The 23,316-nt window shown below is 36.7% G+C and overlaps 2 protein-coding genes and 2 pseudogenes across 4 annotated transcripts; 2 read left to right on the top strand and 2 right to left on the bottom strand.

Annotated features, from left to right (window-relative positions):
* Positions 1–9,438: 9,438 nt before the first annotated feature.
* Positions 9,439–10,649, top strand: LOC137736178 (protein OXIDATIVE STRESS 3 LIKE 4). Its single transcript, XM_068475505.2, has 2 exons — positions 9,439–9,966; positions 10,076–10,649. The coding sequence occupies exons 1-2, from the start codon at positions 9,668–9,670 to the stop codon at positions 10,500–10,502; spliced, it is 726 nt and encodes a 241-aa protein (XP_068331606.2). The 5' UTR covers positions 9,439–9,667; the 3' UTR covers positions 10,503–10,649.
* Positions 10,650–13,514: 2,865 nt separating this feature from the next.
* Positions 13,515–14,646, top strand: LOC137738285 (uncharacterized; annotated as a pseudogene). Its single transcript, XR_015956478.1, has 2 exons — positions 13,515–13,890; positions 14,253–14,646. The product of XR_015956478.1 is annotated as an uncharacterized LOC137738285 (transcript).
* A 46-nt stretch (positions 14,647–14,692) lies between these two features.
* On the bottom strand, positions 14,693–15,295 carry LOC137738289 (uncharacterized). The gene has a single exon (XM_068477929.2). It carries the CDS (start codon positions 15,036–15,038, stop codon positions 14,838–14,840), a length of 201 nt encoding a protein of 66 aa, XP_068334030.2. The 5' UTR covers positions 15,039–15,295; the 3' UTR covers positions 14,693–14,837.
* A 953-nt stretch (positions 15,296–16,248) lies between these two features.
* Positions 16,249–18,522, bottom strand: LOC137738274 (F-box protein AFR pseudogene; annotated as a pseudogene). The gene has a single exon (XR_015956476.1). The product of XR_015956476.1 is annotated as an F-box protein AFR pseudogene (transcript).
* Between the last annotated feature and the right edge of the window lie 4,794 nt (positions 18,523–23,316).

Raw genomic sequence — 23,316 nt, 5'->3', positions numbered from 1 at the left:
CCTGTCAATAATCTCTTTGCTTAATCAAAGTTTTCTCAAATATTCGGACCGTACTGATATTTTTTGATAAAATATGGCCCTCCTAACTTTAAATTCAAATTTTTACCCTTAAATCAAATTCTACTTTTTCCAATAGTTACTTGGAACAAAATGTATTGCGTGTGCCTTATTGGTTCATCCAAAATTTGACAAGATTTGAGTGAAATGATTATGTTGGTAATATTGCTAACTACCTTATCATCAACGTTCACCATCCATAAATGGTGTGTATGAGATTACTTTTTCAAGGGTTAAAAATTTACGACATTATAAAATATTTATAACAATGTTGGACATAAAAATCTAAAAAAGAGTTATGGGTTGTTGAAGTGTTTTTTATTTTTTTCTTTTTTCTTTTTTTTTTTAAAAAAAAGCAACCGTTACAGACGTTGTTAACCAAAATAAACCGAATTCATGTGCTTTTTTTTAAAAAATCACTTACAGCATAAACGTATTTACCAAAGTCCTAATCAAACTCTTAGACATATGAGTCATTGTTCACTATTAAAATTTAAGATTTGGGACAAGTTAATGTGGACCCAAATCCCTTGGGTTTTTCAAAATCTTATCTTGCTTTAAATATTCCCTCCTCGGCATTATTTTAAACTAATCCAAAACCTAACCAATGTGTGGTGCTCTGCTCCCAACGTACTAGTTTTATGTTTTATGTTAGAGTGGCGACTCGATCTAGTTGTACAATTATTGGGACACCATCCCAGATATTGATATGACTTTTGAGGTGGAGGGCAAATCGCAATGGAAGGATAAATTTTGGGTGTAAAATATGGACCCGGCTTCACTGTCCGCTTTTATCTTTTTTTATTTTATACGGTCACGGTTAGATCATGTTAACATTTTATTAATTTTTTTTATAGATATAATAAGATAAAAAGTAATAGTAATATAAAATTTTGACGTGACTTAACCGTGACTACATAAATATGAGAAGATGAGAGTGTTTAGGAACTAGGAAGGCAGAGAAGCCAGGTCTGTAAAATATTTATGCTTTTTTTTTTTCATACATCACGTCAATTTAAAAGTTGAGAGCAAGAGGTTGTTACCCTATATTTTCACCATTAGAAATAAAGGAATCTAATGAAAATAATTTGAAAACTTTGAGTTTAATGATAATGACAAAATAAAGGGTAAAGTAAATAGTACCATGATTTACTTTTTAGTTAAAATGAACAATACCGTGAGCTTTTCGTTAAAACTCCCTATAAATAAAATTGTTTCACATTGGAAAGTTGATTATTCGTATTTGAGGTGCATATCATCGCACTTCATAATATTGTGGGTGCGATAAGAACAGAGGAGTAGAACACATGAGAGCAACTCCACCCCTATCCACTTTGTGCCAGCACCCAGCCCATTTATCCACTTAATTGAACAGTAACAGACTCAATGAACAGTAATAGGCCAAAGCATCTCCACCAAAAAAAAAAATGTGCTGGCATCTAGTCTAAAAATGCGCTGGCACAAACGATCTCCACCCCTACAAAATGCGCTGGCACCCAATCCATTTAAAATATTAAATAATTTTTTTATAAAATAATAAAAAAAAATAGTTTTAATTTCGGATAGGATTTTTAACCAATCTCGTCACGCCACGTGTCATTATCCGAACGTACTATTTTTTGAATAGATTTCCGCTAAGATTTTCAACCAATCCCGACAACCCACGTGTCACTTCCTGTTTACAATAATTTAGGCAAGATTTCGATAAGATTTTTAACCAATCTCGTCACGCCACGTGTCATTATCCGAACGTACTATTTTTTGAATAGATTTCCGCTAAGATTTTCAACCAATCACGTAGTGCCACGTGGCATTGTCCAGAACCTCATCTTCTTTTTTTTTGTCCATATAAACCCTACATCCCTACATCCATCATCACGCTAAACTCAATCCTTCTTTTTAGCTCAGAATTCTTCTTTATCGTTTTCAAATCTTGAGTTCTTACAATGTCTTCTTCAAGGAGAGCGTATAAACAATTGCAAGAGCAGCAGAAAAGGTTGTTGGCACAACAGGAAGAATTGGTCAATCTTGACCAAGATGGAGGTGGAGATGAGGTCTTCGCAATGGAGGAGGATGAGGATGATCACCATAGAAGGTGGAGGGCCTCACATTCCCGCCGTATCATGCAAGCTATGGGTCAGATAGCCAAACCCGAACGTGCGGCAAACATCGATAGAAGAAGGGAAAGACGAGGTAAAGATCTCTTGGAAGATTATTTTATTCCCAACAGCGTTTACCCTGATCATGTTTTTAGACGTCGTTTTAGAATGCAACGAAGTTTGTTCGCTAAAATCATGAGTGATGTTTGCAACCATGATCCATATTTTGTGCAAAAAGAGGATGCTTTTCATGTGCTAGGTCTTCTTCCTGAGCAAAAAATTACGGCTGCCTTGCGAATGCTTGCATATGGAGCATCTGCAGATCAAGTGGATGAGATCGCAAGGATGGGAAAAACAACAGTTCTGGAGTCCCTGATGCGGTTTTGCTCTGCAATTGAAGCCCTCTACACCAATGAGTACCTTCGGCAACCCACGCCAAGGGACATGCGAAGGCTTCTGAGGAAGGGTGAGATGCGAGGCTTCCCTGGCATGATTGGAAGCATCGACTGCATGCACTGGACATGGAAAAACTGTCCAAGTGCGTGGCAAGGAGCTTATGGCGACAGAAAAGGAGCCAAAAGCATCATTTTGGAAGCGGTGGCTTCTTTTGATACATGGATTTGGCATGCTTTTTTTGGTGTTCCAGGAGCTCAGAATGACCTAAATGTCCTTGCCCAATCTCCAGTGTTTGACGAACTGCTACAAGGGCGTGGGCCGAGATGCACATATTGGGTTAATGGTACTAAATACGAGGGACCATACTACCTTGCAGATGGTATTTACCCAAGGTGGTCAACATTTGTCAAAACAGTGCCACACCCGCAGAGTGAAAAAGATAAACACTTCGCAAAGTGTCAAGAAGGGTGTAGGAAGGATGTCGAGCGTTGTTTTGGCATCCTGCAAGCTCATTGGGCCATTGTCAGGAGTGCAGCTAGAATGTTTGATGTCGAGGCTCTTCGATCCATCATGATGACGTGTATTATTCTTCACAACATGATTGTTGAAGACGAGTATGATTATGATGCCGTCGATGAATACGAGCCGGATCCGATGAACAACTCAAGAACACAAATCTACTATGCTCATGACCGGACCGAAGATCCCGTGCAACACGAGCCGTTGGAACGGGATGGACGTTACAATGAATTGATCGTTCAACGATACACTTCATTGCAAGAGCCATACTGGCACATAGCCCGCCAGAATGACTTGATTGACCATCAGTGGAGATTGCACGAAGGCGAAGATAATTAAAATAAGGCTTGTGGTTGAAGAATAAAGTGTATTGTTTTTTAAGTGATCTTATTTAGTGTGTTTGTTTTTTTTTTAAGTTTAAATGGTGAGGTTATGTAATTTTATTTGGTGTTTTAAGTTTAAATGGTGAGGTTATGTAATTTTAAGTTTAAATGGTGTTTTATGTAATTTTATTTGGTGTTTTAAATGGTGTTTTAAAGTTCTAAAAATAAATAAGAAATTAAATAAAGTTCTAAAAATAAATAAGAAATTACATAAGAAATTAAATAAAGTTCTAAAAATAAATAAGAAATTACATAAGAAATTAAATAAAGTTCTAAAAATAAATAAGAAATTACATAAGAAATTAAGTAAAGTAGTACAAATAAATGCGAAATTATACAAAGTCTGTGGAGTTAGGATATATGGTGCTAGGATCTTGGTTGTTAGGATTTCTGTAGCTGGAACCCCCTTGACTTGTTTCGGCATCTCTTGCACGCCTCCTTCGCACGACATCTCTTTTTTCTGATGTCCAAAAATATTTTGAATTCGGAGACAGTCCTACTAGAGACTTGTTCATAGTGTCACGATCTGTTTGAGCCATCCTTTCTTCTCTAAGCATCTCATTCTCTCGATGAAGTGCTTCTCTAATCATCTCGTTCTCTCGATTAACTATTTCTCTTTGTCTCTCAGACGCCGCATCACGAGCCTCAGTAGCTGCAATAATTGCTGCCACAGCAGCAACTTTTTCCTCATCTCTAGCCTTTTCCCATGCCATGTTCATTTCACCTTGACGAGTAAGTTCCTCCATATATTTAGTGTAGTCATTTTTGGAAGAACTACCTTTTTTCTTTGATGCCTTTTTACCTTGAGGCCTGAGGGACTGACGAGTCGGTTGGGTCTCTGGCACTTGTTCAGGTATCCCTTCCGTGTCTTCAAATGTGTTGGCTTCTTGTTCGGCTGTGTCTGCTTCTGGCGAACTGTGTAGACCCATACCGTGCATGACAACTTCTGGACCGGTTGCCACAATTTGGTATTTAGGGCAATCTTTGACAATTTGCCAACATTCCCATTTGTTGAATGATTTGTTATGGTTCTTTGCATTGTAGAATGCTTGTGCTTGTAGTGTCTATAAAAATTACATAAAAATTACATAAGAATTGTGGAATGCATAAAAATTATATAAAAATTACATAAGTATTTGGAATGCATATTACATAAAAATTACATAAGAAATTAAATAAGAATTGTGGAATGCATAAAAATTATATAAAAAGTACATAAAAATTACATAAGTATTTGGAATGCATATTACATAAGAAATTAAATAAGAATTGTGGAATGCATAAAAATTATATAAAAAGTACATAAAAATTACATAAGTATTTGGAATGCATATTACATAAAAATTACATAAGAAATTAAATAAATTAAAATAATCAAATCGGGTGGAATGCATATAAATAAATAAAAATATTGTTACCTCATCCGCTAAACTTGTCCCACTACGCAAATTACCAGAAGCATGAGAGAGGGCGTTTTTCCAACAAGTAAAGGATGCGTTGAGTTTTTTCCAACGACCTTGAAGACCTTGACTAGATCTGGCATCTTTTCCATGTACATCTTTTCCATGTACATCGTTGAACGATTTCGTAATTTTACTCCACATTTCTCGCTTATCCATCTCATTACCCGTAATCGGGTCATGAGTAGTGCGAACCCAACATTCACACAACGTAACATCTTCACTGAGCTTCCACGAAGTCATTTTTTTCTCTCAAAGTGTACAAAATATTCAAATGTAGAAAGTGTAGAAAGTGTAGAAAATATTGAAATGTGGTGTAAGGTGGAAGATGAGGGTTAGGTATTTATAGAAAAAAAAAATTAATTTTTTAAAATTTTTCTGTATTTTTTTAAAAATTTTTGACATTTTTTAATTAATTTTTAATAAATTTTAATGTTGTAATTAATCGGGACCGTTGGATTTGAAAAATAATCAAATCCAACAGCACTCATTACGCCACGTGGCCAACGGTCAAATTTCTGACCGTTGGGCCTTTTTTTTTTTTTTTTTTAAATTTTTGGTGAAATAAACGTGGACCGTTGATCTGTGATCGGACGGTCCAATTTAAAATTGAAATTCAAATTTTTTTTACCGTTGGAAATCCAACGGCCTAAAAAACTAGCCGTTGGAAATCCAACGGCTCTGAGGAGGCCACGTATCGTTCACCGGACGACTGCAAGTGGGTTTGCACGCGGGCCCCAGCGCCTGCAGAGCTGTCGGCTACGCGCCCCGCCTCGCGCGTGTTGTGCACGCGCCAGAAACAGACCGGGGAATGGGTCTGTCCATTTTGGGCTGGGCTCTTGACTGGCACGGGCTGGGTGCCAGGCAAGGTTGCGGGCTGGAGCACATTCTTGCATGCCGGGCTGTTATTTGGACTTGGTGCTGGGCAATAAAAGCTCCGATGGAGCTGCTCTGAGATTAAGTAAGGTTTTCCCGAACGAGGTCACTAGCAAATTTAGAGCTTGTGTTATAAATGTATAATCTCACGTAGTACATAGTTTAGTAATGCTACTCTTCATTTGGAGTGTAGAATGACAATTTTGAAGTGCCAATAACAATTTCCTTTAATTTTATGAACATTTTAACCTAAAAATATTTAGATACCGATAAATATTGAAAAATCACTAAACCGTCACCATGAAACTCGTGGAATACTATAAAAGAATATGAAACACATGAAATTTTTTCTAATTATTTTAGCCGTTGAATTTAAATTTGAAACATTAGATCTTCTGTTTTACCGTTAGATTTGATCATATTAGATCGTAGTCGTTAAAATTAATGAATTTGTAAATATAAAACTAAAAAAAAATTCACAAATAATGTGAGCCAACCCACTAACCCATGGGGAACATTGTGCTAAATTTGCCTCAAAAATGAGTTTTGGGTTAAAACTCATGTTCACCCCAAGAGTTAGAGCAAGTTGAAAGAGGTTTAGAACCTAAAATTAAAGTTTTACCTAAAGCATTAGAGCAGGTGTGTACGTAAATATATTTGTTTATATAAAAAAATGCATAAGTGGTCCAAATTCTATGTTTTGCAAAATGTAATCTTATCCACAAAGATTCAGTATTCATCTACCAATCAGAATATTAACAAATATATTTACATGCATCGATGAGAGCAAAACTGTTTAAATCAGTAAAAAAAATTAATCAGTAAATATTTCTAATGATTTATTTATTAGAGGACTAAATCAGGAAGAAAAATAAAAATAATAAGAAGAAATATCCGCGACGACAATTATTGTATATACGTAAAGGGGCAATAAAAGGTTAATTTGTTTAAAAGAAGTGTTATTGACATTTCAAAATTTTCATTTTACATTTTTCACAATATTTTGACACGAGATGGTTTGTGTCTAAATACAAAATGTATGTATTAATGTAAGTGGTTTGGTCGGCAGAAAAGAATGAAAGAGATATTATGATATAATCATTCTCCAGGCAAAATGGATAGGGATGCATTTAATCCACACTAAACGCCTCAGTTGCTGATGTATTCACGGTATATTAGATAGGATTTTCTACTACCTTTTTTTTTATTTGACTTTTTTAATTGTTTGATATTTTAATTTTAATTGATTAAATATGTTGTATCTAGAAGACTAGAACTCTAATACGGATTCGATCTTTGCCAATTTTCTTCTTCCTAACAACTAACTATTTAACATGCTAATAGTTTTATTGTACTAAATAAATACTTGTTCTTCTATAAATGGAATATTGTACGTTGAATAATATCGTATTTGTTTGGTAAAACATATAATTTCTCTCTTCAATATGACAACACTATTTTTTTTTTTTTGTCAAGGTAATGAGAATTTATCAAGACACGATCAAAAGGTCACACACGCCAAAAGAAGCACCATACAGTTTCACAATAAAGTTAAAGAACACTTATTTTATGTTATTCTTACTCAAACTCTCTTTTTTTATTATTTAGGGATGATGTGAACTATTATTATTCATGAGAAAATAAGAGGATTCCACTGGCGTATAAGAGAGGATATATGCACTTTGTTGTAGTTGACCGACATAATTTATGTATTCATTTTTTGGTTATAATATTAAACATTATTATTATTTTTCTTTAAGGTTACAAACTCACATAGGAGGAAAAGAGGATTAAAACTCGCTCAATTGTGTATATAGTAGAAATGCTCTCTACTACTACGTCTACAAACCTCGCTTACTATTTTTTTAAACATAACGAAGTGTTTATACTATGAGGTGAAGGATTTAACCTAAACGAAAAAAATGTGCATAATTATGAGCTATTGACATTCTACCTAGAGTTTATAAACCCTAAAGTTGGCCATAAAAAAGAAAAGTTTCGGCCGTTGTCTACTCATAACTTATTTATTTACACGAAAGATAATGCAGAAGATACATTCATCAAATAACAGGACTACTCTTCTATAAGGTGGGAAGTAGCCAATCAGTAGGTACGTATCTTAATAGACGTATCGTTACATTTGATCGAACCTTAAACTTTTTGTCTATTCGTGATTGATTAATCGTTTTTGCAAACGTCATTCACCAGATAACGTTCTCTTATTGGTCAAAATTTAGCCAATTAGAAAGTCTGGTCGGAAGTTAGCAATTAAAAAGTTAGTTCGAAGCGACAAATCATAATATTATGTATCACGTGGAAGGTCTGTTCTAGTTATCCCACTTAAACTAGACATGTCGTCTTACGACGCGTCCAAACTACATAAAAGCATAGCTTATTACGTAATAAAGAAAAATGTGATATATAAAAAAAGTCATAATTTAAATTGTCAGCGAAATTCAATTCAGAATTAAATAATTGCATGGTTCAGGCATTCTCTTCACATCCCGAGTTCAAACATCCTCCCTCCTCTTAATAAAAGAGAAAATTACTAATCAAATTTGAATTGTTCAGAAACTGAAAGAAACACAAAAACCTAGTGTATTTTGTATAAATCGAGACTTGTAGTTTTATTCTTTACTCATTCCATATTGGGCAGGAAATCGTTCGATAACACTTCCCCGATTTTGTTCTTAGACTAGAAGGTTCTTAATTAAGGATAATTTTTTGTGTGTACAATCATGATATTCTGACTTGCAATATCCAACACAATATAGAAGGAAAACACTAAAATACTTGCTAAGATTTTGACATTGATGATACAATTAAAGATATGCAAGAGAGACACATTATCCATGTGATATCATAGTATAATTTGGATTGAGGATCATAAACCAAGAGTTGCTATTTAATTATTTATTTATTATCAATAAAAATGGAAATAGAATAATTAGTAATTTTTGTTGAACAAAAGATATTATCCATACTAAAGGGGTGGATGAGTGGGCTTAGTCTCATAATGGACTAACAATAATGTGGTTCAAATTCATTTTTGGTTAGAATCATGCCTAAGACCTATCACTTATAAGTGTAGAGGAATACCACTAAACTGTAGTACTAAGTGGTAGGATAATTAGTAATTAGTACAAAAATATTAGCGCTTCTGCTTGCTAACAACAGTCTCACTTGAATCTCATTGTTTTATCTTCTCGACTTTCATTCTCATGCGACTCACTTAAAAATTGTTTAACCGTTTATTATTATTTGATTTTCAACGTTAACATAAAAAATATGATTCGTTTATAATCGTTGGTCGGTAGACGATTAAATGTTTGTTTTGACCAATAAAAAATAAATAAAATACAAAAATAAAGGATTTGTAATGCATATAAATACATGTTATCTTCTGTTAGGAAAGCATAGGAAGTAGGAAGAGTGTAGAGATATTGTTTTGACATAAATAAGATAATAAGAGTTTCCGGAAGTGGATTTGTTTGGTCACTGTCGTCGCCACGTAATCGCGAACGTGTCCAAGCGCGTGCGCATGCGTCCCTATTCGCCGCCGGTGGACGTTAGCGTTTTCCTTCCCCCCTCAAAACTCATGCGACTCACTGTTGCCTATATATACCCCTCTCCACCTTTACTCCCCCTACGAACATGTTTTTTTTCCCCTCTTATCCTCCACCGCTTCCTTAACCTGCGCACCCCCTGGATCATGTGACTCTCCGTCTTCCTCTTCTTCTTCCCTTCAATTGATGACTACAAGCCCCGTTATCTGGAAGCTCAAACGACGACGCCGACGCATCGGTGAAGGGTAAATCCGTAATTCCCCCGCTCGCCGTCTCGGAAACTCCCAGTTCGTTCTTTTCCGTTGCTTCGAATGGACGTCCTAGTGGGCCCCACCTTATCCATCGACGTGTCGTCCTACGGCCCCGCGCCGACGCAGGACAACCGCAACCGCGGCGGTCTGTACCTGAATCAGGACCGCGGCGCCGCGGTGGCGGAGGAGGCGTCGTCGGACAGCTCGTCGTCTATCGGTGTTCCGGATGACAGCGAGGAAGAGGAAGACTCCAAAGGCGATAACGGCGATGAGGTGCAGAGCAAGTTTAACGGCGGCGGAGGAGGAGGGTTGGGTTCTCTGGGTTCATTTGGATCACTCGAAGATTCTCTCCCAATCAAGTAAACCCCTCCAGATCTGCAAATATTAATCCCATACCGATCAGTTTTACTGAATTTTCCGTTTTTGATCCATCCCAGAGTTAATTAATTTTTGTTTTAATTTGTTCAGGAGGGGATTATCCAACTATTTTTCAGGAAAATCAAAGTCATTTGCCAGCCTGTCAGAAGTGAGCAGCACTGTGAGTTCAGTGAAGGAGGTGGAGAAGCAGGACAACCCATTCAACAAGCGGCGGCGGGTTCTGATCGCCTCCAAGTGGTCGAGAAGATCTTCGTCTTCCTCCTCCCTCTACAACTGGCCAAACCCTAAGTCCATGCCGCTGCTAGCCCTAGCCGAAGACGGAGACGAAGATGACGACGAACACGACCGCGATCGAGAAGGCGAGGGAGAGAACGCGTCGTCGGAGCATTCTTCATCGGACGAGAAGGATGATCAGGAGAGGAGGGCCCCACAGAAACTGCTCGACAGGAGGCTGAAGAGCTTCAAGTCAAAGAGTTGCTATTGCCTCTCAGATCTGCAGGAACACGATGAGCAGTAACAACTGGTGGTATTTTTTTTAATAATTTTTATTTTTATTTAGTTTTAGGGTTGTTGGATGGATGGAGGGGTTCGTGTTGTTTGTACGTGGGCAGTCAGAAAAAAATATATAAATATATAAATATATATGGCTAACTTTGTTTCTTCATCGGAGAGGACACTGAAAGATCTTTAGTTCAAATCAACGAAACTCCGTGCATGATTTGGGGCAGAAAAGTTATTGGGGTTAATTTTTTTTTTTAGTATAATGATATATTTAAAAAATAAAAAATAAAAAATAAAATTGACCATAAAATGAAAAGAAAACCGGCACGCATCTCAACCACGACAGCATGTCTCACCAACAGACTCTCTGGAAGTCTAAACTTATCAAAATTAAAGCCCAAGTCAGTCAACCTAATGCTATCTAAACAACCAAGCGACGACTAATGAGGTATAAAGATACTTTTAACCCTACATCTTGACGGAGATGAGGACAACGATAATTGCTAACAATTATGTGTTGTAGAGTTTCTTTTTACTACTCATGCCTGTAATGGGGCTGCATATCAAGTCATATCAAGTAGCTTCTTATAACACATATGTAAGGGATTTCATATGTGGAATCACTTTAAATCGGAATGGTTGTTTAACTCTTTAACTTTTGATGTAAACATTCCAATTTGTTTTTAATAATATCTGAATTTCGATCAAAAAGAAAAAGAAAAAGAACAACGATAATTGCTAATTGGATCGACATTGTTAACGGACTTGACATAGGATTATGATTAACAACTTTTCACCATACATTCAGGTCTCCTCACATAATATTTTAGCCGTATGATTCCCTTAGTGTGTGGATTATCGTTTTTTATTTTTGATTTATTTTTATTGTTAATCGGATATGGATAAACGTACGGTGATGTGCTGGATCGGATGTGTGAAGTACAAAGACATGTTTGCCCCTCAATCAATTATTTAGGTCAATTTTTGGTATGGAATATTGACTTTAAATCTGTTATCCTTTTTCCCATCCATAAAAAAGGGAAAATTGAAAACACAGAGTACTTTTGTTCTTAGAAAAACTGGACTGAACTTCTGCTTTGTTGAGCTGGAGAATTTGGTATGCGCTTCGATGTTTGACATACATTGCTGAATCTAACTGTAGTACGAGCATAGAAGAATTAAAAGAAATTTAAGAGAGAATGTTTAGTAGAATGACTCGTCAGAGCGAGAAAACGGAAAAAACACGCGCATATTAAAAGTCTTGGGAGATTTTGCGAGGCCCATTCAGCATACGTCGGGTTGGACGTGGTAAGTCATGTTGCCGCCGTTGTTGGACAGAAGTTGCGAGGGACATTCCAAAGAACCATCAAGTCAACGAAGGCCGTCAATTGGAGGCTCTTGAGAACCGGAAGCAGCTGAGCCAACCAGAGAGAATAGTTGGAAGAGTCAAGGCTGGTATTATTAGCGTGAGAAACGGAGGGAAAGGATCGGGAAAAAAAATAGTTTTGACGTTAGTCAAGGCTCAAGGGCTATGAGATACCATAAAAGATTATGGATTGCACAGAAGAGCACATCAAGGAAGGTGAAGAAGGTAATTAAGTGGCTGAATCCCTCGATAGTCTTGAGGGTGAATCATCATTGAATTATATACGAGTACAATAGCTTGACTTACAACTTACAGGTATAATTGCTATACAAGAAATACATCAAGGGAATGATTTGATTATACAGAAAATTAGAGATTACGGAAATCATACGAAATCTCAGGAAGTCAAAATACGTATCCATCAATATCATCTTTCAATGGAAAGGTGGAAAACGAGCAAACAAGAAAACAAAATTTAAGGTGATGGAATTAATCAAAACTAAAAATAGTGAAAGCATTAGCCATGAAACCTAAGTTTGGAAGTCACTGGAATCTTTTGCTGGAGGGAGGATGGAGAGTAATGCTATTCATACGATATTTTTGTACCACATTTTCATATCATCTTACGTAACATTTAATATGGACAGCCACATCATTTGAATTAATCAAATTTTTAAATTTAGTTCATTATTTAATAAACTAATAATTAAGAAAAACTAGTTAATTAAATGATGATTGTGGTATACGAAAAGTATTTCTCATTCCTTTCCTTGGGTTTTGCAAATTTTTCAAATGATGTGGCTCTTCACATCATATGCCACCTAAGGTGGTATAAAAATGTGATATCAAAACATGGTATGAATAACATTACTCAAAAGCAAATTCATCCAATCCCATACCACTGAGAGTCGAAGAACTCAATTTGTCATACTCATTCATTCTTGCGAGCGACGCAACATGATGTGCTTCCTTTATTTTGCTTCACATCTCACCTACCCAACTTCCAACCAGTTTGCTACAACTTTGGTTGGAGTAAATTCCCACATTGTTAGGTAAGAGTACGTTTTCCACTATTTGCTTTATAATTGTGTTTTTCTTTTAACTATTATGTTGGGCCTGGCCGGTGATGCTAAAATGTGATTAAGACAGGTTTGAAAAATTTAAGCTCAATCAACTTATGTCATGTCCACGAGCAGGAGCATCTCCGGACTTGTGGCAGACCCTTGAGCTAGGTCTATTTAGGCCGAACTAGAAGTCTTGTAGGCTATCAAACAAGTACTATGTTTAGCATTTTTCAAATGCTACAGTCATTATATTTTTTTGTATTTAGTACTACGGTCTAGTAATATTGCTCTTCATTTGTAAGTGAGAAGTCTTAAGTTCGATTCTCGCTAAAGGCGAATTTGAACTACATTATTGCTAGCCATTATGAGGCTAATCCCACCCTAATTCCTCTTATTATAAATAATATCGTTTGATAAAATAAAAAAATTGGACATTGAACTGTAACATGAATTTGTCCAGTTGGTTAATCACATCCTGTCAAAAAGTGATAGCGAGCTTGGGTTGGGCCTCAAGTTGGGCTAAATACCTAAAAAAAAAAAGTTTAGGCTGTATTCATTTCACAAATGGGTCGTTCCTTTGCTGATTGAGAGTGTGGATGCTCCAACGTTGAAAATATACCATGGCGTGTCTACTCGTGCCACTTCGTCCCACCTAAGGCTCACTCTCAAGTTCAATCCCTCGAATCAGATTTGGGGCCAAACCTCCGTCCAACGCGGCCTCCGCCCAGAGTCGACTCATCCGGAACTCGATGAGTCAACCCGCCGCCGAAGCCAATCCAGACGTCCCAAAATCCGACACCACGGACGTCCTGGTTCAGTACGTCGTGCTCCGGCGAGACCTAATCGACACGTGGCCGATGGGCAGCGTGGTCACACGGGGCTGCCATGCCTCCGTGTCCCCCATTTGGTCCCACAAAGACGACCCCGTCACGCTCCAATACCGTGGCCCGGAAAACATCGATTCTATGCATAAGGTAAATCCAGAAGCTTCAAATTGTGAAAAAGAAATTGGATTGTTGTAGTGTTTATCAGGTTGGATTTCTGGGTTTTGGTTACAAATGTGGAATGAAGGTGTGGTTCTTAGTATTTTTCATGTTCCTTTTACCGGAGCGGTATTTTAATCTAATCTAAATTATGCGGAAGGGAATTCGAACTTCGATGTTAATATTCGAACTTCGATGTTAATGTTAACTCTTCTTTTTAAAAAAAAGAAAAAAAGAAAAAAAAGGCGTTCGTTCGATTGGGTAATTGAGATTTATGCTGGGAATTTTCTTGTTAATCGGTTACTGCTGGTTTTTGTTTTGCATATAGTGTTCTTATTTAACCTTTGCTGCAGGTTACTCTTTAGGTGAAGGGAGAACCCCAGATATTGAATTTGTCAGAGAAGCTCGAAGCAGGTGGCATAGCGCACAAGCTGTGGATTGAGCAAGCCGAAAACTTCCCAACCTGCCTCGCCACAAAGCCCTACCCCAAATCCGCGGTATCGGCGTATTTTAAAAAGTTGAAACTCTGTAAGTGAAGTTATTGTCATCCTCATTAGTCCACAGCCATGAATTGTGTACGAGTTTCAAGGATAACTTGCTCGTTTATGAATAGGGTCATAGGATTTTTCCAGTTTTGCTTTCAGTTTATGTTGAAGGTGTTAAGAACACCGTTGGAGAAATAGCAATCTTAATTGGTTAAGAAGTAAAATCCGGAAGGCGGTTCGATTCAGTCGGAAAATTCCTTCATATTGTTTTTCAGTAAGAACGGGAGCAATCAGACAATATTTAGAAATTAGAAAGAAATAAAAAACGATTGCAAGTACATGTTAATAGAGTGTGTCATTTTGTTTTTCAGCCACAATTATAATTCAGAGTATATATTCTGCTATATATACAAAAGCAAAAACTGCAAGCTCGCTACATATCATGTGAGTTCATCACTGCACCACCAATTTTCTAGTACACAAGCTGCAGTAGAGCTTGCGCTTGGTCCTCCAATACAGCGGCAGGAAGCAAAACCTCCAGTTGCTCTCGACGTCCATGGCTTGCACCATTCCTCCACAGTAAGGGCATGCCCCCGGTGCCGGTTGCCTCGACAGCACCCTTTCCTCTTCATCACACACGAACACCAAACACATGATCGAATACCCTTCTTCCTTCTTCCTTTGACCTCGAGCCTTTCTAGGGTTTCCGGCTTTGCGTGCTCCTCCGCCTGTCTGCCTTTCTTTCCTGTCTTGGGTTGCTGCTTCGAGATTTGCTCCAAGTGATCGGAAACTGAAACCGTTTACTGGCTTACAAGATGCAAGGCAATTCCGATTTATACACAGAGAGAGGGAACTTCCAGAAAAACGTAGCTTAATCTGGAAGCTTGGAAGGCAGGTCCAACGGTTATGCAAAAACCGCGTATGTAGAAGATTCCAACCCCAAAGGTGACAAGTACAATTTGCATAAGATAACAACTTTATGTTAAATCTATCTTATCTAGATATTATTATATACGCGTTGATTCTGTCTTCTGCGTTCCTTATTTTCCTCAAATGCGTGTCAACATTTATGACTTCTCTTTTTTGACGCAAGTGACTTTCGAAAATACTAGAATCCATCGTGCATGTGCAGTTTCCATGCTGATGCTGGATCGATCGTAGCACTCACGCTTTTTGCTCTATTGATGACAACTTCCATGAAACTCAGTGCAAAAATCAACGGCGTTGTAATGTGAAATGAATGATAATTTTTTTTAAAAAAATCATGTACCTCATCATTTTCATCTATCTCATTAATATTCTCGTGCACTAAGTCACGAGATATTGTTGTCACGTTCTGCTTTATCAAAACATCTTGATGCTTGTCAATATAAATCAATTCAAGTGGATGCTTCACAATCTTATTTAAAGATCCTTGGCCTTAATTGGATTGCTTTGAATTTTCTATCCAATAATCGAAAGCAAGAAAAAGATGTTGCAACTCTCAACCCCCCTCAAATAAGTAATTCAACTTTTAACAGTACGAAAACCAATTTGAATCGACTCAAAACACAGAAAACCAACCCAAATGATTGATTGATTGTATTTCATCTTTCAAACCAGCGATATTGGAGATAGGAGATTCGAGCACAAAATCTCAGTTTGGATTAAACAATCATAACCACCTAAACTATAAGTCATTTTTCTTAGTTGATTGTAGCTGAAATTTTTATCTTTGTCAAAAAACGATTGTCATCCATTATATTTTTTTTCTTTTTTTACTATAAAATATGGCATCAATTCAGAAACTTTAATTTGAACCAATGCAAAATATCGCACAAAGATTTGGATAAGATATGAGTGATCTCATAGCCCACCAAGAGGGTTAATAAGTTAATTATAGGTCAGATTATAGTAATTTGGGTCAATTAAGTGTTCATACAAAGGTACAAAAGTGCTTCCATGTCTGCGGAAGAGCAAAGCAAATACTAGGCCTAGCTAGCTGTAGAACAATATTATAGTTATAACTTAGAAATTGCCTATATAATTGAACAAGTCAATAATTTAGGCGAAAAGAAGTTGACAACTAGAAGGAGAAAATCCCCTAAAAGCACTCGGAGCTGGCAGAAGCTGCCACTCAACTTTTAGCTCTGCTTCCCACTCGGACAGCTTTCCAATTCCCACATTCAACCCACATGCCACCACGCATATGTTCCCTTCCACCCCGCTCGCAGCAAAGGGACGTCTCAGTGCCTCACATGGGAATCTGTCCCCACCCACGTACTGCCACGTGTCCTTATCAGGGTCGTACGCCTTAATCGGACAGTCCCCATACTCCGATATCACCAAGAGCCTGCCGCCCACGACCACGCTCACGCCCGTCCACCCGTCCCTCATTCCCGGCCTCATCTCCTGCCACGTGTCATTGTCTGGGTCGTAGACCACACCACGTGGCGAGTGCATAAACGGCCACGTCCACCCCTCGGTCACGTACATCTTGTTCCCCACCACGTTGGAGTCATACTTGGCCAATCCAGCTGGCAGGGTGGCACATGGCGCCCACGTGTCTTTCAGCGGGTCGTAACAGTCTACGGCCCTGATCGAACTGCCATAGCCAGCCTTGTCGCCTCCAACGGCCAAGATCTTTCCATTGATATTTCCCGCGTCGAAAAATGACCGCGGGGTCGACATTGGAGTAGCTGTTGACCATTGATTGGTAGATGTACGATACACGATGGTTGTCTTCGTAGAGGATTCCCTGTCTGCCCGCACGCCGCCCAATACAACGAGCGTCCCCTCACGTGGCAGGGAAGCGCATGCGAAACCCTGCGGGCAAGCGGCCTTGGGACACGGCATGGGAGGCAAAACAAACCAACGGCCAGATCGCGGATCCAACGCTTGCCACTGCATCCTAGCCGTTGATTTGTTGAAGGCGAAAACGAAAAGATAAGGCAAAGGCAAACACAAGGACTTCTTGCAAAGAACAAAGCTAGGGTCTGTAATGGCTCTTTTCCATGAAGCAGAGACCGAACGCACCAGAGCCTGGTACGGATATGGAAGATAAAGCAGGCAGAGCTCAGCAACCTCATCCGGCAATCCGGGAATCAACGGCTCAGATTTCCTCATTCTGATTTCTTGTTTAGAACACTGATCAGAACCTGGGTTTGATGCAGACGACGTTCTCGGAGCCGCCATTGCCGAAATTCGAATACAAACACGTAAAACAAAACTACCTGGGTTTGATGAAGAAATGATCAGAACCTGGGTTTGATGAAGAAATGATCGAAAACTTGGAGTTTCTTGAAGAATTCATGAATCGAAAGGTGAGTTTGTAAGGTGTTCGACACATGGTCTAGCTGAAGGATTGTCGTAGTTGCAGAGCATATTGTATGTATGAGTATTTATAGTGGGGAAAAAGAGATCATGGAGATCAAATTAAGAAGTGTGATGACGAAGCAAAGATTCACATTTGTGGAAGAAATGATGAAGAACCTGGGTTTGATGAAGAAATGATCGAAAACTTGGAGTTTCTTGAAGAATTCATGAATCGAAAAGTGAGTTTGCAAGGTGTTCGACACATGGTCTAGCTGAAGGATTGTAGTAGTTGCAGAGCATATTGTATGTATGAGTATTTATAGTGGGGAAAAAGAGATCATGGAGATCAAATTAAGAAGTGTGATGACGAAGCAAAGATTCACATTTGTGGAAGAATTATTGGTTGGTCAAAAGGGTGGCCTAATTAAATCGGATTAATTTTGGTTAAAAGTGTTTAGGGGCTGTGATAGGGTTTCGTTTGTTGTTTTGTGGGTGTGCATCTAGAAACCGGAATACAAGGTAAAAAGTGACGCCACAAAACTTGAGAACACAGAGAGCAGCAGATCCGAAAGAGACTTGTGTGGGATTAAAGAAATGAGCAATGAAACGAAAGTTTGAGTAAAATCGGGCGCAAATAGAGTGACCAAAAAGATTTTTAACCCGAACAAGAATTGCGGGTTTGAATATAAACACAGTGACCAAAACGGATCTTAGAGCCAAGAGGAATGGAGGGGTGGTTGGTTTCTTGAAAATAATTGAATTTTGGTGGGGTTTTAAAGAATAAAGAAATGAGGAAGAGGATGTATAGAGACTTGTTTGGTGCAGGGGAGGGTATGAGTTGAGTTGGGTTAGATGGATCCAATTGAGTTACATGGTGGTGCATGACGATTGATTGGAATATAAAAAGGTCAATTTGTGGGGTATGTATATAGGTGTGAATATGAACTTATGGAGAGAGACTAATGATCCCATTACTTTAATGACTAATTTGACTATGATAATTGTAGTGGGACCTCCTCTTTGTGGTTTTGATTAGGTACCTTAATGTCGTGATATTTTGGTTTAGCGTATAAGCATTTCATGAGAAATGTTTTTTTTTGTTTTTTTGAAATATGTTATGTTACTGATCACGTATATATGGCGTTGGTTCACAATTTTATCACATGTATGTGATTATAAGACTTTTTGGCCTTTGGAGATGTAAAAAGTACTTGTGTCTTTACAAAACACATGAAAGTACTTCTCGAAAGGTCTCCATAAAACACAAACTCAGAAGTTATTTTTTTGTGCTAACTCGGTATAAAATGTTTTTGGTTATTTAAAAAAGTTTTAGATTGTTTTTAAAACAATCTAAAACTTTTTTAAATAACCAAACTCAGAGGATCCTCATTCGTCAAACATTTCGGTGCTTTTATCGTCAAGGCATTTGGATTCATCCATATGGATATGGATTCTCTCATGAGCGTTTGCTTGGGATCTTACTGTCCCACACACAAGGGCCGTTGGATGAAAATCCAACGACTACAAATAAGGGGATCCCTTTAAAGTTATAATAATTATAGTCGTTAGATTTTCATCAAACGGTCGTTATGTTTTGGTCAATAGGATCCTGAGCAGATGCTCAGGAGAGAATCAATTTCCCATCCATGTACATGTTTCAACCACTTATGGAGTTTGTGGCCTAAAACTGCCGGAGGGTCCTCCTTTCGGACATATCCCAAATTTCATTAGCACTACGCCCTCAACCTCATGCTCACACTAATAAGTGTCCTCAATTTCATTATCGTTACTACTGTTGACTTTTGTGAAATACTTGTAATATTGGGTTTTCAAGTATAATCCTGATTAGTTGTAATTGGTGTAATTGCAGTATTATGTATTTATCTTCTAGTACTACAGATTAATAATATTTCTTATTATTTGTAAGTGAAGATTTTAATATACAAAATGACGAGTTTGCAATCAATACATTACCGAATTTCCTTAGTGTAAAATGCTCCGCCTTTTACAAGTAAGAAGTTCTTCCTCAATACTAACAACATCTCTAAGGGAACCTTTAAAATTTTATTAAACTAGCAAGTGATTTGTGCCAAAATCTCAAACACCACTCTATTATAACAAATTTTAATTACTTTATTATTCATAATTTAAACCCGACCCACTTATTTTCAAGAACGATTTTATGCGCATCCATAGTATATTAAAAACAAAACAGTATTCAATCTACGTAAATCTAAAGCTTTTCTGATTGCGAGTTTTCATAGAAAGATGCAAACACAGAATTGAAAATTGTACATTAATCTGCATATAAAGTCAAGACTTTGTCGTCTACCATAAATAAAATAAAACGACTTAAACCAAAAAAGAAAGTATAATGTCATTTTCTTGTTTTCGAAGAATATTTGGCTTATCTTTTCCAGGTTTTCATGAGCTGTTTCTGCTGATTATTTGGGCCAATTTGAGCACCTTAAAAACAACATTTAGTCATTCGAAATGGCAACAACGAATAGTATATGAGAGACTTATTATACTCCCATTACGCTACCGCAACATCCCAAATCAACAAAACAACGTTGTTTAGATAAATTAAAACAGATGACATCGCATTATTAGTCTAAAACATCATGATAAGTTGTTCTTGATTGAAGGACCATCCAACACCGCCCAGTTCATGTTGCTCTTTGTAGTGTGGAAGGTGGAAAAGTTGCTTTTACCTTGAATGGGAGGGACAGGAAACTGAAAAAAGTAGATTATGATGTGTGGTTTTTTCCAGGCATGTACTATAAACAAAGATTTCGATGATGCCTATTAATGGAAACAAGGTTTTTTTTTATTTTTTATTATATATATATATATATATTTTTAATCACAAATGGTTTTTTTATTGATTTTGTGGATCCTATATGGGTTCCACCCCAACACTCTAACAGATTTTTTAACGAAGTTAGACGTTAAGGATAATATTGATAACCAAAGTAAGAGATAAGGGACTAAATTGATCAGTTTGAAACATAAAGGATTAAACGGATGAGTTCATAAAACATAAGGAAACATTAGAAATGGAAACAATGTGAGGAAAGGGTTAAAGGGGTAGTTGAGAATATCACTTCAGCAATGAAAATCCAACCATGGATGGGAAATGGATTCTCTCCTGAGCATCTGCTCAGGATCCTATTGATCCACACATAAGGGCCGTTGAAAGAAAATCCAACGACTACAAACAGGAGGATACCTTTAATTTATAATAATTGTAGTCGTTAGATTTTCATCAAACGGCGCTTGTGTGTGAGTCAGTAAGATCCTGAGCAGATGCTCGTGAGGGAATCCATTTCCCATCCATATACATGATTTAATCACATATGGAGTTTGTGGCCTAAAACTGCCGAAGGGTCCTCCCTTCGGACAGATCCCAAATTTCATTAGCACCTTGCCCTAAACCTCATGCTCACACTAATACGTGTCCTCAATTTCATTACTGTTGACTTTTGTGAAATACTTGTAATATTGGGTTTTCAAGTATAATCCCGATTAGTTGTAATTGGTGTAATTGCAGTATTATGCATTTCTCTTCTAGTACTACAGATTAATAATATTTCTTATTATTTATAAGTAAAAGGTTTTAACATACAAAATGATGAGTTTGCAATTAATATATTACTGAATTCTCTTAATGTAAAATACTCCGTCTCTTACAAGTAAGAAGTTCTTCCTCAATTCTAACATCATCTCTAAGAAAAACTTTAAAATTTTGTTAAACTAGCAAGTGATTTGTGTCAAAATCTCTAACGACACTCTATTTTAACTAATTTTGAATACTTTATTATTCAAAATTTAAATCTGACCCACTTATTTTGTAGAACGATTTTATACGCATTCATAGTATATAAAAAACAAAACAGTATTCAATCTATGCAAGTCTAAAACTTTTCTGATTGCGAATTTTCATAGAAAGATGCAAACACAGAATTGAAAATTGTACATTAATCTGCATATAAAGTCAAGAATTTGCGGTCCACCATAAATAAAATAAAACGACTTAAACCAAAAGAGAAAGTATAATGTCGTTTTCTTGTTTTCAAAGAACATATGGGCTTATCTTTTCCAGGTTTCCATGAGCTGTTTCTGCTGGTTATTTGGGCCAATTTGAGCACCTTAAAAACAACATTTAGTCATTCGAAATGGCAACAACGAATAGTAGATTGAGAGGCTTATTATACTCCCATTACGCTACTGCAACATCCCAAATCAACAAGACAACGTTGTTTAGATATATTAAAACAGATGACATCGCATTATTAGTCTAAAACATCACGATAAGTCGTTCTCGAATGAAGGACCATCCAACACCGCCCAGTTCATAATTATGATGTGTGGTTTTTTACAGGCATGTACTATAAACAAAGATTTGGATGATGCCTATCAATGGAAACAAGGTTTTTTATTTTATTATCATTATTATTTTTTTTTTATAATCACAAATGGTTTTTTATTGGTTTTGTGGATCCTATATGGGTTCCACCCCAACACATTAACGGATTTTTTAACGAAGTTAGACGTTAAGGACAATATTGATAACCAAAGTAAGAGATAAGGGACTAAATTGATCAGTTTAAAACATAAAGGACTAAACTGATGAGTTCATAAAACATAAGGGAACATTAGAAATGGAAACAATGTGAGAAAAGGGTTAAAGGCGTAGTTGAGAATATAACTTCAGCAGTGAAAAAACGAAGACATGCATGCTTACCTTATAGCTTTAGATTAATAATCTTTACAACGTAATATGCCATACAGTCTAATAAGAGAAAAACTCATGGTTTAAATAGTTAAGCTTTCATTATATTTTACTAGAATAGCTTCTGCTCATGGCTGTCTCTAAGATTTCGGGGCCCTGTGCAAAATTTATAAAATGGCCTTTTTTTAAGATGTTTTTTTTAAGTAGGACAATATATTGGTACTAGAAAATAATAACTTAAATCAAAACAACCTGTATGACTCACTGATTGTAAGTTTACAAGTGTTATTAAACAAGTAAACAGAGTTACAAAAATAACCTTCACTAAATAATAAAAAGCAGTTCAATCTTAACCAACCAAATAAAGAAAAAAAAAGCTACAAAAACACTAACTTTAGAGTTTCACTTGAGTATATAGCATTATTATATAATAAAATTGAAAAGAAAAATGTTTTTTAAGGTGTTGTTATTAGCACTTATAATATCTTATTGTGCACTCCAAATTTTTATATTTAAAAAAAAAAATTTACACTTATAAAAGTGCACTATAAGATTTTGAAATGCTAATAAAAGTATTTTTTTAATATATAACAATATTACATATAAATATAAGATACCAAAAATTTTTAGGGGACTGTACGATTGCACATTTCGCTCCCCTTCAACGCCACCTCTGCTTCTTCTACTTAACTATTATCACTGCTACTAGAAGCGTAACCCAAAGATGTTTTCTAAAACAATCAATTTCATTTTTTCTGAAAACGCTTTTAAATAACTAAAATACATTTTTTTTTTAATATATATTTAAATTTGAGTCTCCTTTTATGACTTAAGATTAAATTACAACATTGCTCGATAAAAAATAATGGGAACTAGAGTCTGTAGATTAAGCTACATCTGATG

The sequence above is a fragment of the Pyrus communis genome, chromosome 15 (assembly GCF_041283825.1).
Source record: "Pyrus communis isolate YQ-2024b chromosome 15, ASM4128382v1, whole genome shotgun sequence".
In the NCBI taxonomy this organism is placed as follows: Eukaryota; Viridiplantae; Streptophyta; class Magnoliopsida; order Rosales; family Rosaceae; genus Pyrus; species Pyrus communis.
The sequence above is the reverse complement of the archived record's forward strand: the minus strand, read 5'-3'. Positions and strand labels throughout refer to the sequence as shown.

Excerpts from the sequence above, each read along its gene's own strand:
- LOC137736178 (XM_068475505.2), top strand. The coding sequence starts at position 9,668 with ATGGACGTCCTAGTGGGCCCCACCTTATCCATCGACGTGTCGTCCTAC. Across the intron at positions 9,967-10,075 it reads GAAGATTCTCTCCCAATCAA|GAGGGGATTATCCAACTATT; the intron begins GTAAACCCCTCC and ends TAATTTGTTCAG.
- LOC137738289 (XM_068477929.2), bottom strand. The coding sequence starts at position 15,038 with ATGTGTTTGGTGTTCGTGTGTGATGAAGAGGAAAGGGTGCTGTCGAGG.